Genomic DNA, 17,797 nt, shown 5'->3' with positions numbered 1-17,797 from the left:
CAAATAAAAGATGAGGATTCGTTCATATTTGGGATGCCAAAGGAGAAATTCATGACTGCAGATAAGTTACTCGAAGTTCAAGGTGTCTGCTTCTTCCAGTAGTCACTATAGAGGAGTCTGGAGATGTTATCCATATGGGTTGTAAGAGCAACTCTTATTTAAGAGAACAAAATGATGTTAGTGCATGGTATAACTAAGGATTGTATTAAATATAAGCATTGGCCAACCTTGCTACTAGACTGATACATTCATATTCCACTTTGCTTGCTCTTTCTAGCCCGAGAACTTGCTTTACTACAGCCAGGATGAAGAGTCAAAAATCATGATCAGTGATTTTGGATTGTCTAAGATGGAGGGTAAAGGAGATGTGATGTCCACAGCCTGTGGAACTCCTGGCTATGTTGGTAAGTGGTTTGGTTATAATGTCATTTCACTCCTCTCAACTGTAATACAGAAACATGGTGAAAAGGGATATGGCAAACAGAATAATATTTGTTTCCAAGTGCCACTACATAGTACTGGATATTTTGCAGATGTTTGTTAGAACTAGAGATTTGAGAAGTTGCTGATGGTGTAGCCTGTGTGCTCTTTTCCCTTAGATCACAATCCTGCAATCCAGCTCATGGTTTGTAGGATTAGCTTTCATTATTTTATTTCTCTACAAAAGAATTTTTGTCAAATCTTCTGCCTGTGGCTAAATTAGAAGCATGCGAAGAATATACTCAAATGCAAGCATGTACAAGAACCTATAATACCAAGACACTTTACATAATGTAGCATATTACTTTAATCATAAAGAATCGTGTTTCTCAGAATCCTCTGACAGAAGACAGTAAAATGAAGGAGCTAAGTTTATTCAGACAAGTTCAGTAATCCTATATTTCAATTACATTAAGTTACTGACTCATTTAAGTGTTTAAAAACTCTTTAGATCTCTGAGCCTTCTTAGGTGGTAGCAAATTGTTACTTATCATGTATTCTTCAATATTTTGTCCATTCAGTAGTGATCATGCCAGGCTACCAATTAGAAGTGCGTTTACTATTATCCTTGTAAAAAAGATAAAGCAACTGAATACAAGAAAAATAGGGTAGGTGATGACAGGATCTGTGAGAAAACATTTTAGTTTACTTGAAATAAAAAGTATGAAGTTTACTTGAAGTAAAAAGTATGAAGTTTACTTCATGCATGGGACATCCAACAAGCTAGTATTTCTTATGATAGCTAGCTAGCCAGGTGAAAGGGGCAAAATTAATGTCTATGGTTACCTTGTGGTTAAATCCATGAAACTAAAATGACAGTGTCTTCTCCAAGGTTAGATTTTCTGTCCAGTAGGAAAAACATTATCTTTTTTACCAGTCACAGAGAGGCTTCTTTTGCTTCTTCCATCTTACCTCAGATGATATCCTGGTATAAGAAACCAAAAAGATGATCAAGTTATGACATAGTAACCGAGATTTGTCCCAGGAATACCTTTTTCCAGGCATTACCTTCATGATACTCAGGCACACTTTGTCTTGATAATATCAAGGAAAAAAAAGTAATGTATTTTGTTTCCCATCAAGATGACATGAGACCATAGGCACATGAGTCAAAACGCCCTCCATACAGCCTGAATACCTGTCCTGTGTAATCACACCAGACTGGAAATATTGCAAAGCTTTAACAAGATCTGGGCTTAGACAGCAATTTTCTTATTTTTTACTATCAGCTCTTCTGTCTTTAATTATCAATTTTTATTTTGCTTGGAAATAGACAGTGACTGAACTAAGTCTTCAAGATACATGTAAATTCACTATCCTATTCTTAAAAAGCGTCTTCCTTATGTCCAATCTAAGTCTCCCCTCTTTTATTTTCTCCTTGTCCTAACACAACAAAGCCTGCTAAAGAGTCTTCTTTCTGTCCCCTTCCTTCTTATAGTCCTGTTTTAGATACTGAAAGGCCACTCTCAGGTCTCTCCAGAGCCTTCTCTTCTCCAGGCTGAGCAGCCCCAGCTCTCTCAACCTGTCCTCACAGTGGAGGTGTTCCATCCTTTGGATTAGTTTTATGGCCTTCCTCTGGGAGCACTCCAACAGGTGCTCGTCACCCTGAGGACTCCTTATCTGGATGCAGTGCTCCAAATGATGTCTCAGCAGCACAGAAGAGAAAGGCAGAATCAGCTTCCTTGCCTTGCTGACCACGCCTCTTTTGATGCAGCTCATGATGCAGTTGGCTTTCTGGACTGTCAGGGCACATTGCTGGCTCATGTCCAACCTGTCATCCATTAGTACCCCCGTGTCTTTTTCAACAGGACTGTGCTCAATCCTTTTGTCCCCTAGTTTGTACTGATAGTGGGGGTTTCTGTGACCTATCTGCAAGAGCTTGCACTTGCATATGTTGAACTTCATAAGGTAAATTCCATAACTCCATGGTTGCCAACCAGCACTTAATCCCACTGTTAACTTCTGCATTATTTGACAGGAGAAAGTGCTGCTTTGTGATGGCCAGAGCACGTGGATCCTGAGGCACAAGCATTAAGACATGTCTTTACCTATGGATTAAGCCCCAACATTGCCTTAATTCTTAGTCTGGTCTACAGGGCTCACATATAGGAATTCTGCTATTAGTTCCCTAACTGGAAAGGAAACCTCTGAAGAGAGACATGGCTCAGTGGACATGATGAGGTTGGATTGATGGTTGGATTTGTGATCATAGAGATCTTTTCCAACCTTAACAATTCTGTGATTCTACAGTGTACTCCTGGATCCACTGTCATGATCTCTCTGGATGGCATCCTATCAATTGTTGTAGTTGGACAGGTGTTTCAGAGCTCTCATACACGATCTGGATGCTGATAGCTACACAAGTGCCTTCAGGTCATTTATGACGTTCCTGAACACAGGATTTACTTAATGTGGTTCAAGAAGTCATGGTCACTTATTTTAGAAGTGCTGACAGGAGTTTTTCACTTCTCACACAAAGAAAACCTCTTTAGATGTTTTTCTATTCCTTTTCCCTTTTCCACAAGACAGAGCTCCTGTTATTGCTACTTTTTTTTTTAAATAATCTGTTGCCCAGACAACATTTTTGAAGCAGTGAATGTTTTTGTTGCCATTCATCACAGTAATGCTGACAAATAGTCCTCTGTTAGTGTTACACCCAATTGCATGTCCTCTGCATACACATTCTGCAATTTGTCTGCATCTGAAAGCTTTTGTGCCTTCCAGTCTCGCTCCAGTGCCCTCAGTAAATGCAACAGATCTTCCCTCTAATAGCACAACACAAATACAGTCAACCTCCACACCTTTCTATCAAGTCTTTTTGTTTTTCTTCCAGCTATTTTAACTAGCTTTGAAGCTTTGAAAGTTTCTCGGCTTAAAACATAATTTCTGTCAGTTTTATTTAAAGATAAGTAGAACATCCCATTTTCTGAGATTTAATGAGAAATTAATACATTTTTGTCAGTTTAATTTTGCTTTTAAATTTCCTGGAAAAAAATAGGTACATATCACATGCCAAAGACACCAGGACTCAGTTAAGAAATCTTTAATGTCAGTTACTCTTTATACATCATCCCCTGAAATGGATCCAGTCAGATCCCATTGTGCAAAGTGCTGCACAAGTTTCTGATGTTGTACAACACTTGATCTTAACTCAGGTTTCCTGTCCTTCATATTTGCACATATGCAAGAATTCATGCAATTTCTGCCTAATTTCCCTGAATAATACATACTATCAACCCTCTGTGATTCTTTTTTTTTTTTTTTTTTTTTTTAGTTGACCTTTTTTAGTTTTAACTCTAAAGAATGATGGTATCCAAGACACCAAATTCCTGTCTATGTGTCTCAGAAGTTCATCAAATAGAACAAGTTAAAGTTATAAGTTAGCTTCTTCAGAAATATCAGCTTTCTGAAAATCAAATTGTTACTTACTGAATTGGATGTCTAAAATGTGCATAGCTAGTAATGCATGAGCACACTGGCTTGGCTTTAAAGGCTCTACTTTCCAGATTAAGTTACTGTCAACAGTTCAGAGACCTTATTCTTTCAGGAGTCTTGTCAAAGATTTTGATCCTGTGCTAAAAAGATGACATTGAGGATATTTTCACCCCAATTAGATTTAGCTGGGAGTACTTCTGTTAAGATACAAATCTAAACCTTTACTTAGAGTAGATAAGAAGGTCTGGTAATACAGCCTTTTCTAATGAAAAGATCTTCCATTTTCTTATCTGCTTACCATTCTTATCTTCTTCCATTTCCTATAAAGAGAGTCCAGGTGATGAGCTGGGAGTAGATACCCAACTTTTAGATAACAACATAAATGAGGTAAAATAGATCAGCTTCTGTGGTTTAACTCCTTGTAAATTATGTGCGTGGATTGGTTTGCATGGATCCCACTCATCTTCTAGACTGGAGTAGAAGCAGTGTTTTCTAAATCCTCTGAATGATCTATGGGATTATGGGCAAGATCTGTATAAGCCATTAGTGATATGTTGATTTAAACATCACAGATGTGGACTGCTTGGAGACCATTTATAAAAGCTTGGTTTTGATGGAGGAGGTGCTCAAAACTGCATGAAAATGAGTTGTCATTGAGGTGTGTCAAGTTAGGCACTCAGTGAGTGACTCTTCAGTCACTCAACAAATTTCTCTGAAGAGATTTTGGCTGCTTGTAAACTAGGTCTCGCTGATTGACTTCTGTGAGATTTGATCTCTCAAAAGTTTTGGTTACTTCTGCAGATGGGACTTAGACTCACAAAGATGCTTACGAAAACTGGAAAGTTTGGAAAATATGTTGGAAAGTCTGTCTCAGCAATCTGATCTCCATTTACAGAGACACTGAATTATTAAGTGTGTTTGTGGCTGGCTAATGTCTTAATCCTACTGAGATTTAAAATTCTTGTTTGGGGCCCAAAGCAACTTCAAGTAAAATTTTATTGTATTTCCCTGTCTTAAGGATTGGGCTGGACCCTGGGTTTGTGACTGATTCTTGAACACCTCGCATCACTTATTGGTTTCATTTTCTGTAGAGGCTCTAGATACGGTCATCTCACACCTTTCAGCTCTGCCAGAAATCCAGTAGAGAGTCCAGATCTTATCAAAGCCATGTGTTTCTCTTAGTCCTGTGCAAAACTGAAGCACTCACACAAAACTGAAAAACTATAATAGATTTCCATGTTTACTTTTGACTTTACTTGGTATCCTTTGAGTAAAATGCTTGAAAATATTCAATAAGCCTTTGGTATATCGTTATTAGCAAAAAGCAGCCCCAGGAGTTGGTTAGGCAGTAACGTGAGTACTAAAGTAAAAATAAAGCATGGAAATTACTCTGATCAAGGCACGGGCTGGTAACAGTGCAGTCACAAAACTTCAGGAAATGGACTTCACTGGGTTGTGGTTGTAGATGTGTTATATCCCATGATGGCTACTTAAATCTGACTCAGAAGCATGACACAGACAGCTGGACCAAAAGAAACAAGCAGGGCTACACCAAAACACTGTTGTCCTTACAAAACAGTACCAAACTGCAAAGTCTTGGCCAACCAGAACAAGCTGAACACTGGGAGACTGTGTGAAAGAGGGAAACAAGTGGTTTTCATCCCAGGAGTCAGTGGAAAATGAGAGGTTCTGGTCTCATGATGAATCTGCTTTGTGTGTCTCAGCCTGTTTGAACTGTGAAGAACACATTTTTTACAATGGCAGCAGAGCTTACACTACTCTTGCATTATCTTTGGATAAGTTCTTAGTGCAACCAACCATCTACTCAGTGGTATGGAGTTCCTTTCTGTCCATCCTCTTGAGGTGGTACCCTTGAGTCCTTAGCAACAGGTCTAACAACACTTCCCTTTGATGTCCCTTACAAACCCTGTCCATTACTCACCTTTTATTTTGAATTTCATGACTGTCTACACCAGCACAGCTCCATCACATTTCCCCATCTTTCCTTAAGAGACCTGTCTGCGTGGCCCTGTTTAGTTACCAGCTGAGCTCCTAGTCCTGGCTTGTGCAAGGGCAGTTTGCTGAGGTAGCTGAGTTGTTTCCCCACCCAGTGTAAGCAGGTCTCTGATTATTTGAACTGTATTTAGATATTTTTATTCCACCCACATATACAGCACACTCCTGACTTGTCAGTCCTATGGGGAATCATCTAAACCGTCACCCTTTGTTCAAATGCATCATTCTTCTGGCATGCCATATATGGGAAGCCATACAAACCACAGAAAATAGCATTAGACTGAGTTCCTGTGAGACAGCAAAATCTGTTGAGAGTAGTAACATCATGAGAGTGAAGGAGAACCTCTTTTAACTATGAGACTGGAATGAAGGGCAGGCACCCTCATGACTTCAACAGGCTTAAACTACCAGAGCAATCCGCATCAGCTGAGCTCCTTGCAAGAGCATGGATTGCTGGGCTTGGCATCCAGCAGCTGCATTTTTAGGGAGCTTAGCAGGAGTTGTGCCCACTGGGGGTAATGGCATTGTGCTCTGGAAGGTTTCCAAATCTTTTTATTCTGAACCCTTTCTTAAAACCTTCATTTGAAATAAGTCTTTCAAATTTTATCTTATTAAAAAAACAAATAAGCACCCTAAATGTAAGTCAGCAGATTATCTGGCCTGGAAGGGAAGCGTCCTCATTATCCAAAGAAAGGTATAACTCACTCAGGACTGGGTTTTCTGTCCTTCTGATTGCTTTGTCTGCAGAAGGTTCAGAAAGAAAGATTTGAATACCTTTTACTTTCTGCTCAGTCATGTTTTCCTGGCACCAGAAATGGGTGTTTTGACTTTTCCATTCTCCTTTCTGCTGTTTTGCTTCTTCATTCAACTGTGTTGATCCTTTAACACCATCAGCTCTTGTTTTTCTTTATCATTGTCTCCTGCTTTCTCAGGCGTTGATCTGTTGTCATTTCTCAGGGTTCCTCTGAGCTGTTTTTCAGCTCATTAAATATTTCCATCTTTTTTGTATATCACAGACAGATGATGCTTAGCTTATGCTTCCATTGCTTGTTTGCTTTTTGGAACAAAAAAAAAAAAAAAACAGCCCTTTGGCCTTAAAATAGTTTTATAAAGCTCCTGCCCTCCCTCATTAAAGTTTACCAAAGGTGTGGTGATAGCCTCATATTAGCTTTGGGCTTGATTCTGCAGTGTCCTTACCTCCTTCACAGCTACTGCCCATAGCATCAATTGCCTGTTATCAGTGCTCTGCTCTCCTGTGAAGCAGAGAGAAATACTCCAGCACAACTTGGATGTTTAAGAGAGAGCATCTTTATTTAGTTCACATCCCCTAAACTCGGGTTTGTTTTCTGTTATGTTAATGTGGCCTATCCATATAACGTCAGGAGCTCACTTGTACCTGTGGTGTTCAGGAGCAATTAGCATATTTTCTTTGCAGAATATACAATGTATAATGTTTATTAATCTTGAAAGTGGTGCAAACTGGAACTGACAGGCAAAGGTAGAAGAGATTTGTGAACAGAATGTTGAAAATTTATAAGAATGAGATGGAAGACATCTAATCGCCAAAGCACAGAGGAAAATAAATGGTCCATCATGCTTTCTCATGAAACTCAGTCACAAGAGATGGGACAAAAAATAAATCTTTTTAGAGACTGGAATTTTGATGAATTAGGAAAGAAAATGAAGTTAAGGGATGCAAGGTTTGTCTGGGAATATTATCCAGGGCAACTTTGAGGAACAACTGTTAATTGGCAACAAGAGAAGTGTGAATTTACCATACTGCCATCTTGTCAAGTCAAGCTTTCCAGTGCATCATTCTTTAGTTCTTTTATTCTTCAAATTTCACCCTCACTGGATTGGCTAGTACTAACTTGACATGTAGTCCCTGACCCAGCTGTTGGGAGTGGAGTCATGTTTTGAGGGGCAACTGAATTTGCCTTTTATGTTTCCACAGCTCCATCTCCTTTTGTGAGAAAAACATTTCATCCTTTGCCTCGATAGGCTAAAGTAGTATTTCAGTGTCCTGGAAGGGGTCAGGGACTTTTCAGGGATTGGGATGCAGGTTTCTGCCAAGCACATGCTGCCAGGTCAGGACAGCTTCATAATAGGTGCAGTGGAGAGAAACATCCTTTGGCATGCCAGCAGATAGGTATTGTAGTATTCACACACTGCAGCACTGTATGATGATGAAAAATGTGAATAGAAAGAAATGTCATTTACACTTCTGCATGCAGGGGTTTCAGTTTGTTGGATGGCTCAAAGATTGGGTTTACCTTCACCCTGTGCTGCAAACCCACCCTCAAAAGACATCATAACCCCCCTTGACATCAAATCCCCCCTTTACCCATGTTCCCTAGGATTTTTTCTTTTTTTCAGTGTCTACCCAGTGGCTTGACCTGTTCTATCATTCTGCTCCTTTTTGAAATCCAACCTGAATTCCCTCTCTCATCTACTTTGTGCACTGTTTCCCTGTTAGTCTCTTCTTTAAACTCTCATGCCCAAGCAGCAGAAAGACTTTTCAGTTTCCCATTAGTGCTTGCTGCCCCATTCCTTGCTGGCACTTTTGACCTTAGCTTTATTGACTCGTCTAGCTTAGAAAGACTGCTCTTATAAGAGTTCCTAACAATACTCCAAAAGCTTATACAGCAAATAAGTGTGTGGCTTGAGTTTTAATGTATTTATGTTCTTCTTTCTTCTATAAATAACTAATTTGTGGCTGAAAGACTCCTAGCACAGTAAGGTGTAATACCAAATAATTACTTTGTGCTGTGATTTAGCCTGCACTGCTTTAAGTTGATATTTTTGTGTTTTGTTTTGTGAGGGTTTTTTCTTTTTTTTTTTTTTTTTTTTGAGCATTTGAACTCAAGAGTATTCAGGAGAAATATGGTGCTTTTGAAGACCCCGTGTGGTGTTTGCTTCAGGAATGCCACAAGCAGTGATTTGTTGCATTATTGTGGACGTTTTGCTTTGAAAATGCTTTGAACATGCTAAAGCCTCTTTACATGAAAATGATTAGAGTCATGGGTTTTTAAAAATTGGCTTTAAGAGTTTTTAACTGAAAGGTCCAGACAGGGAAAGCAGAATGGTCCAGGCACTCAAATAAAAACTTTTTAAAAAGCACCTTTTCAGCTCTCTCTGGTTTAAGAAAGGAAAGCAGACTCACAAAGAGTTTCAGTAAATGGCCATGCTGTCACTTCTAGCAAAGTTCAAGCTATGGTAATGGGAAGCTATACAGAAGCAGAGAGGGCTCATTTCTCTGTGTCCAGTTCCTGCTACTTTATGTCTCTTCCTCCAAGAGGCAGGAAGACAAATGATCCCCTCTTACTCTTACATCTAGGAGTCTTCCTTAGTCAGCAGGTGGTGGCATGGTGGCAGTTCTCCTTCCTCTCCTGCAGACCTAGCTTATCACATCCCCAACACGTTCTAAGTTGTCTCTTGAAGTCCTTGACACTTTCTAAGTTGTCTCTTGAAGTCCTTCATTTGGCAGTATGAGACAGTGGAGCTGTCAGGGTGAAAGGGCATTTCAGCACCGCTCCAAAGCTCAGCCCTAAATGTCCTAAACTACCTCTGGGAGGCAGCTGATGGCCTTGCCACACTTACATTTTTATGTGTACTTCTGTGTTCATTTTTCATTTCTTACTTTGGCTGTAGAAAGGGAATTTATTCCCCTGCAGAAGTCATACTTCTCCTTGAGGATAAGAGATTCTAAAACATCAGAATTTTTGAAAAGTTGAGGGCTGAATGTAGAAGGCAATAAATAACTTCAGGTTTCAGGGAGCACTATCAGTTCTTATCAACGTTCACTATCAACATTCTTAGAGCATTCAAATGGTTGGTCTTGTAATTTGCATTTGTTTGGCTTTTTTATTTCAGCTCCTGAAGTGTTGGCCCAGAAACCCTACAGCAAAGCCGTGGACTGCTGGTCCATTGGGGTCATCGCATATATCCTGTGAGTATCCACTGCATTTTTCATCACAGACAGCTCTTGGACCCGCATTATATTCTTCCACACTATGTTTACCCTCTTTTACAATTTTAGTTAATCTTGAACAAAATAGCTTTTATATATAAAATAGAATGAGAACACTGTTTATTTGCTTGTATGTTTTTCTATTTAAAGTAAAGCCCTGCTTACATACATCATCCTTATGGCTGGCTTTGCTATTCTACATGAATATTTGAAAACCATTTGAGTACAAAATTTTGCAGGGGATTTAACTTGGAGCAACCATTTTTAACTTGGAACAACCATTAGCAGCTGGATTCGAAAAACTATTGCATAACAAAGCAAAAATCAACGATGCTGACACAGACTTTTTGTCAAAACCCAGCAGGACGTGCTGCAGCAGCAAGGAAGGGGTCAGATGTGCCAGAATACCTCAGAGACTGCTTCACACATCACTCCCTAATGCTCTTTCAGATGAGTGTGGGGTGTATTGACCCAAACTTGCTATCTTGCACAAGAAAGTCTGAAAATGGGAGACTTAGATTATTTTCTCAGTATTTTTGGTCCTTGCTAGCCTTTGCTGGTCAGTCAGATAGAGTTGTTCCTTTTGCATCTTTACTGAGTACCAGCTTCAAAGAGTAGAGAGAGGAGGATGCAGGTGGAAGACAGTAGTACTCTGCCTCACTTCCAGGCCTGACTACTGCCCAGGTTCAATTTAAAGTCAAATATTCACTGTGAAAATATGTGTCCACCTGACAGCCTGCAGGAGAGGGGGACTGGTTCCATGGAGATAAATTTGTCTTTTCTTTCCTCCAAGTTTTCAGTCCCATTCAACTATGGTTCGTGTGCCAAAGGTTTTTACTACTGGCAGACCTGACATGATTTCATTTACTGCTTTTAATGTGTTTTGCTGAGGAATGAGACAGCGCTAAGCAATGTTATACCCTGTTAAAGAAAACATCTTCAGTAAGAAAAAGGGTTTTAATCTTTTCTATAAATCATGGGAGTCTACTCTTTATGTTAGGTCCACCTCAGACATTTCTTGCTCTGTTTTCAAAATCAACACTTGCTGGGATTTTCAGACAATTTCATATTTGCTTTACAGGGACTTCTCAGCCCTGAAGGTTTAAATCAGCTCAGTAAGAATGAATCCCTATGAATTCCTGTTTGCAGGACAAGGAAACTTTTTCATGGTTCATGTAATAAGGTCCTGATTTCTACTATGTACAGTCAAAATTAGTGGCAATGATGTGTTACCATGGGAGGATGGTTATGTGTTCACAGGCTGTGTAACTCAAACAGCTTGGGTGGGATTAGGTCTGAGATCAAACCACCTCCTGGAATATTTCTGCATGCAAGCTACGCCTTCCAGCTCCTGGTAGAATCAGCAGTGCTCCAGGACCCATGTCAGCTACTTTCACATAGATGCTAAGTGATATCTGAGCCACTCATAGAGTCCCACCTGGACTCAAGCTGACACTGATCCAATCCTCACAGCCCTGTGCTGTTCTGATAGCCAGACACAGGTGTTTCCTGTGCTTCAGTGACATGGGTGTCCCAGAGCTTCTCCTCTGACACTGGACTCTTCATGTGGGCACCTCAACCCAGACTGCGTTGATGCAGGCAGTCACTTCATTAGGGTGTGATGTTCAGTTGCCTAAAATATACATCTAGAGCCACAGTAGGGTGGCTCCAGGACAGACGTGGATTTGGCAAATGTGTCACACTGCTGAGACCTTTCTTCTGGAGTGGCAGATGGAGGCCAAGCAGGATACAGTGGACCATGTGGGATAGTACCAGATGCTTGTGCTTAGGGCACTGAATCACTCCATTCCCCATCCCCAGCCCTCTGCCTTCATGGAACAATTTCATTTGCATTACTAGTGCATTTGTGTTATCCTTTATTGACATAATCTCTGGTGACTGTAATGGGAGCTTAGAAACCCAGCCCACACTTTCATGTCCGAATCTTGAACTGGATCTCCCCTTTTCTTCTAGGAACAGCCAGAAGCAATAGATGTGCCCTTGTTGGAAAGTGAATTTCAGAGGAGCACTTAAGATAGGGAAAAAGAGAGGTTCTTCCCTAATTAGCAAGGAAGTACCCCTTCTTGATTATCTGACATCACAGTGATGGGCACAGGTTTAATATCTAGGTTAGTCTCCTTGCAAGTGCTGCACCACCAAACCAGGTGGAGATGTATTAGTGCATAGAGCAATCCAAGCACATCACCCTGTGTCATCTCCGCACCTCTCCCACGACTCTTCACAGCCCCTCTGAATAGTCTGTTGTCATTTAAGAAGATGGGAACACAGGGGAATCCAACACAGAAGCCAAGCATATATTAAAGATGTTCTGAGTTATTATTACTATAAGTAGCTTGAGTGCCTCCAGGCACAAGCTCAGTCTCACATGAAAGCATTCAGCTTATGACACTGGAAGAACAAACTGTTTCTGGGGCACCAATGCTCTTGACAGCTATTTGTTTCTGTAATAGGCAAGGTGAAGAATGTCTTAGGAAAGAATACCTTTGTTTCAGTGCCAGTTTCTAATGCTTTTCATTAATGACATCCAGATTGTAGAGGCTGCACCAGCAGAGTTTTTATCAAAACCTCTTTTGCATGAGAAGTCATTATTCACAAGAACTAATTTTAGCAGCTTGAAATTTCCTGTTATTCCAGTTGCGATATTTCTCAATTTGAAACAACCTCCTTGTTGAGTTCAACTTGTTACATATCTCAAGATAGTTCTGCTATTGTTCAGCTTCAAAACATAAAAGACAAGAAGAATGGGAGACCTCCCTAGACACCAAGTAGCTGGATTTTGGACCTGCCTGTGTCACATGAAAGGTTATAAAGCCCGGGAAGCTAAAATGATTGCATGCATGCCTGATATAGATTGTTAGTTGATGCAAAGAAGTAGTAGAAAGTTTCAAAGCTGGAAAAGAGCGTGGGGCCACAGATTGCTTTGCCTCTGCTGCTACCTATCCATTGTCAACACACCCCATCTCTTCTGCACTAGGCTGAATGCATTTTGGCTTGAATTTTCTTCCGATTCTGTTGATTGATAAGACAAGTGAATTACCAGTTGACTATTACTGTTTATGAACAAAGGATGTGTGGAGATATATCTTGGGTCATACTCTTTCCTGGACTTTTTTGCTGCTGAGTTGCTTTTGATTTTCAAGTAGATGTGCATGCAGCCACAGAATCACAGAACTGTAGGGGTTAGAAGGGACCTCTAGAGATCATCAAGCCCAACCCCACTGCCAGAGCAGCTCCCTAGCCCAGGTTGCACAGGTAGGAGTCCAGGCAGGTCATGAACGTCTCCAGAGAAGGAGACTCCACCACCTCTCTGTGCAGCTGTGCCAGTGCTCCATCACTGCACTGTGAAGAAGTTCCCACACACATTTGTGCAGAACTTCCTATGCTTCAGTTTGTGGTCATTTCCCCTCGTCCTATCAGCACACACTGCAGAGAAGAGTCCAGCCTTGTCCCTTTGCCTCACGCTCCTTAGATATTGACAGACATGGATCAGATTTCCTCTGAGTCGTCTTTTTTCAAGGCTGAACAGACCCAGGTCTCTCAGCCTTTCCTCATAAGGGAGGTGTTCAAGGCCCTTCATCATCTCTGTAGCCCTATGCTGGACTCTTTCCAGGAGATCCCTGTCTTTTTTATACTGGGGAGCCCAGAACTGGACACAATACTCCAGATAAGACCTGAAGGCCTCATATATTTTATGATGTGTTTGTTTAAGAAAATTGGCCATGGTCAGTACAAAGTATGGTTTTCCTGAAGAAGTTTTTACCATTGTCCTGAAGTCCTGTATTGAAAAGAGATTGTCAGGCATCTCTGTCTTTCATCACCACACGAGTCTCTTCGGGAAAGTGAGTGATAACTTACTTGTTTGGTTCTGGAGAAAGAATTAGCAGAGGGAAAACATACTTAGGTACGTTGGATTTCCCAGGATACCACCTTCAAAGACTGGGAAAACACCCTCAAATTATTTCTCCTCATTGCCTGCTTCTTAATTTATTTTTTACTCCCCATGGTAATATGTCCTTGTCTGCAGTTTCATGAGGGCACTATCATCAGCCAGTATGAAGATTCATTCCCAAAATAAGAAATACATATGTTTAGCCATAAAAACAGCACTTGGATGACTTTCTGCACCATGTATCTCAGATCTTTGAGCACTTACATAGTTCTTTGCTCTGATCTCACCAAAAAATAGCTTGTAAAACTAACCCCATGCTTCCCATGTTGCAGATTGTACACTGACCATGCAAATGGATTATTTAGCTTTCAGCATCATCCACAATATGCAGTGGAAACTTGCACAGATGTGCTTGCCCTGCCTGTTAAAAAGGTGTGTCTGGCATTCTTACTGTGCTCTATGACGGCTTCTTGCAACGACTTTTGGCAGAATCTTTCTGTTGTGCACCCACCTTCTTTACACCCCATTCCTTTTTAAGACAAGACTAGGAATAGGATGTTAAGGGAAAATCCGTTGCTGATGTGATATATTTGCTAAGTAGGTATTAAAAAACAAAAACAAACAAACAAAAACTTTCATCTCATGAAACTACAAGAAAATAATGACAACTAATAGCTGACAGAAACTCCCCCAGGACAATGCAGAGTTCTTTCACACTGGAAACAGAGGAGTTATTTTTGTATTTCTGCATATCTAAAGAAAAGCAGCAGAGCCTCTGATACTGAGGTCATTTTTTTCTTTCTCACAGAAATGTCCCAGCAGATGGAAATGAACTTGGTGTGATTTTGATTCTCTAAGAATTAAATAAAACTTATTATAAACTTTGGCAGGTGGCCCAGTCATGGCCAGCAAAATTTCCTCCAGCCATAAATGCAATTTAACCTAATCTATTGGGGCTTTCCCATCCTTTGCTGCAAAGCCAGAGCTCTAAGTTATGTTAAAACTTCTATGACTTCCCAAACCCTGGTTTTAAAGTAAAAGACAGTAAGACATTCTATATTTTGGCTCCCACCCCATACCTCTGGCAGAATGCCCGTGTGTTTTCCTCTCACATGCCATCTCCTCAGTACTAAGCTTCTGGCTTCCTTCGTCCATGTCCTCAGTGGTTTACCTCCTGGAGGGAAATCTTTGGGTCCCTCTTTATGTGATGTTTGTCCCTTTGTTGTCCCTCCAAAGCCAGGACCTTTCCCCATCCTCAGTCTGAGTCCTCTAAGGCAGCATGCTGACTTGGAGGGATGTTCTGTCCACAATTAGGAATAATAACTAACTCTTCTCAAGCTCTCTTCATTCATCACTGAAGAGATGGAAGTCTGGGAGTGAAACCCAAATGGTGACCATAGGGCTCACTGTGCTAGAGATAAAGGGCTCAGCACCTTCTGGAAGACCTCTTCTGAAAGCTGTGGGGACATCCCATAGCTAGATAACCAAACATGTAGATTCACAGTGCAAACTTAGGGAAGTTTGGGAAGAGCTTGGAGGAACTTGGGGAGAGCTGGATGCGTGCAGGTAGGGATGGAAGGTTCTGAGAGGGCTAGAGCTCTTGTTGGGGCATGCACAGCTCTGCTCTGTCACTGGCAGTGCTACAGCCTCCAGCTCCGTGCTGCTCAGCACTTTGCTCCTATGCTTTGCTGCCACAAGCATGTATAAATCATTGCGGCCCTAACTTGTGCTCTTGTACCTTTGCCAAGGTAATTAGCACAGTGTACATTTTAAGAGAGTTATTTCTCTCTCTGGAGCAGCCTGACAGCACCTCAGCATGCACAGAGCTGTCTGCTCGCTTTCAAATGCTTTATCAGAGCACTTTGATTTTCTTTTAAGGAAAGTGCTGAGGAAGGCAAGAAGTTAAGGGCTGTCAGACTGCTTTTGCAGAGCCCATGGAGTCCCTCAGGAATGAGGAGCATAGGGACAGCTCTGAACACCTTTGGAGGAGCCAGTCTCCACCCTGGACATTTCTGCACCATTTTAGTATTTCATTTATGTGAATAGCAGCTTTTGGGGCTTTTGTTTAAATACACCATTTCCAATGGCCTTCTCATATGTCATCTCCAGCACATTAGGGGAATGTATGCATATTATAGGAACTGCTGCATCAATCCCCATACACAAGGACATGCCCATCAAGTAGGTATGTGATGCTACTTCAGGTGTAATTTCTTGTTTGGCATGAGGTCATCTTACTTGCCTCTGGTATTGGCAATTATCCAGTGGGAAACAAATGAAGACTGTCTCATCTGTTTTGAAAGATAAAGAGAGAGATGTCTGATTCAGTCGAACCACAGTGGATTCGTTACAATGCTGCAGACTTCAGTAGAATTCTTCCAGGTCAATATGGATCTGACACAGAACAAGATCTCACTCCCCATTTAAATTATTAATCAAGCACAGTGGCTCTTTGGAGGAAACAAAACATTGCTCTTTTCATCCTCAAGTGTTGAGTTGGGTCATATAACCTCCAGGGCAGCCGGCTGGCTTTGGGTTATAAAGAACTTGAGTATTTGATTTCTTGCAGTTCCCCCCACTTCCCCCCAGCCCTCCTTGCTCTGTTTTTGCTGCTGTGTTGTTTCATCTGGATCTTTGTCTGTTTATAACAGCTAACTCTCTTCAGTTAAATACTTTATTGAGGTGAATTGACTCAGGGTTTAAGAAAAGTGTAGGAAAAAAGATGATTTCACTATCAGGGAAGAAAATGAAAAAAATCATTCATACTGTAAACTAGAGATAAGACAAGAAGGTGAGACATCTCTATGCAGATAGAGGTAGAAAGCTCTGTGTAACTGTGGGCAGGATGGGTTTACTAAAACCTTGGACAAGCCTCTGAAGCAAATCTGATGTTGCAAAACTTATGTTAAAATTGAAGACGGGATGTTCTTGGAGACATCTGCTCAGAGAGGGACAGGCTATAGCATGAAACATAAGCTTTGTGGCTGCATTTCCTCAATACAGTACTTGAGGTGGGGTTCCTATGTCCAGTATTTGCATGGCTGGAGTAGCCATGCTTTGACAAAGTGAATGTCCTGCTCCCTGCAGCCCAGGTAGGGTGTTTCCTGAATTCTTTCATTCAAATTACGCAAATAAATAACATTTGATGTCTTGTTTGTCTTGGGGCTTGGTTCTCTAATTGTAAGTACTGAAGACCAGGACTGCTGTTAGCCTTAGGCAAGGTAGGCAAGGGGCCAGCAAGATTACTTGCAGTAATGAGAGATTCTGCTAGTGCTGCAGCAAGTAAAAGTCCAGCCCATGGAAGCTCTGCTGCTTTTTTATCCAGTGAGAGCAATCTTTGCCACATGTAGAGGGGAAGATGGCTCATGACTGTGTTGTGCAATTGTTATTCAGGCTACACACACAAAAGCATCCAGAGGGAAGCCAAGATATATGTACAAGTCAGTGTAGCATCAGTTGCACCAGGTTTCCTTGAAGAATTCCAGTTTGTGCAGGACAGTACTGATCTTCAGAAGTGTTTGGTGTTTTTTTTTTTTTCAATATGTTCCTGAACAATACTCTCCAGGTAGTACTTGTTTGCTTGAAAACCTAATGGAGCAAGTCTTAAACGAATTTATCTTTCTTCTTCTTTCTCACCTTCTTGGCAAAAACAAATCTAAGTGCCACTTGTCTCTTCTTCTCTGTTAGGCTCTGTGGGTATCCTCCTTTCTATGATGAAAATGACTCCAAACTCTTCGAGCAGATCCTCAAGGCAGAGTATGAGTTCGACTCTCCGTATTGGGATGACATCTCCGAGTCTGGTAAGAAGCTCATTTATTTACCACAACTAGGTGTGAACACAGCAATGCCTGTCATAGATATCTTCCATCAAGTGTGAGAATGCACCCTCTGTTGTATGTGGAGCTTCTTCAAACTGAAAATCATTGGGAATGGGTATCATTTTAGCTAAGTAGTTACGGGAAGTTATTTTTGCAGGAGAGAAAATT

The 17,797-nt window shown here is 41.0% G+C and overlaps 1 protein-coding gene across 1 annotated transcript in view; it reads left to right on the top strand.

The window, feature by feature from the left end:
* CAMK1D (calcium/calmodulin dependent protein kinase ID) overlaps window positions 1-17,797 on the top strand; it is a 219,803-nt gene that overhangs the window by 185,038 nt on the left and 16,968 nt on the right. Inside the window, exons 5-7 of the mRNA XM_065743758.1 lie at window positions 278-404; window positions 9,805-9,880; window positions 17,499-17,611. Coding sequence (XP_065599830.1) covers window positions 278-404; window positions 9,805-9,880; window positions 17,499-17,611 — 316 coding nt within the window. The remainder of the gene's footprint in view (window positions 1-277; window positions 405-9,804; window positions 9,881-17,498; window positions 17,612-17,797) is intronic.

The sequence above is a fragment of the Cyrtonyx montezumae genome, unplaced genomic scaffold (genome assembly GCF_038088225.1).
Source record: "Cyrtonyx montezumae isolate F1298 unplaced genomic scaffold, pur_monq_1.0 scaffold_3, whole genome shotgun sequence".
In the NCBI taxonomy this organism is placed as follows: Eukaryota; Metazoa; Chordata; class Aves; order Galliformes; family Odontophoridae; genus Cyrtonyx; species Cyrtonyx montezumae.
The sequence above is the reverse complement of the archived record's forward strand: the minus strand, read 5'-3'. Positions and strand labels throughout refer to the sequence as shown.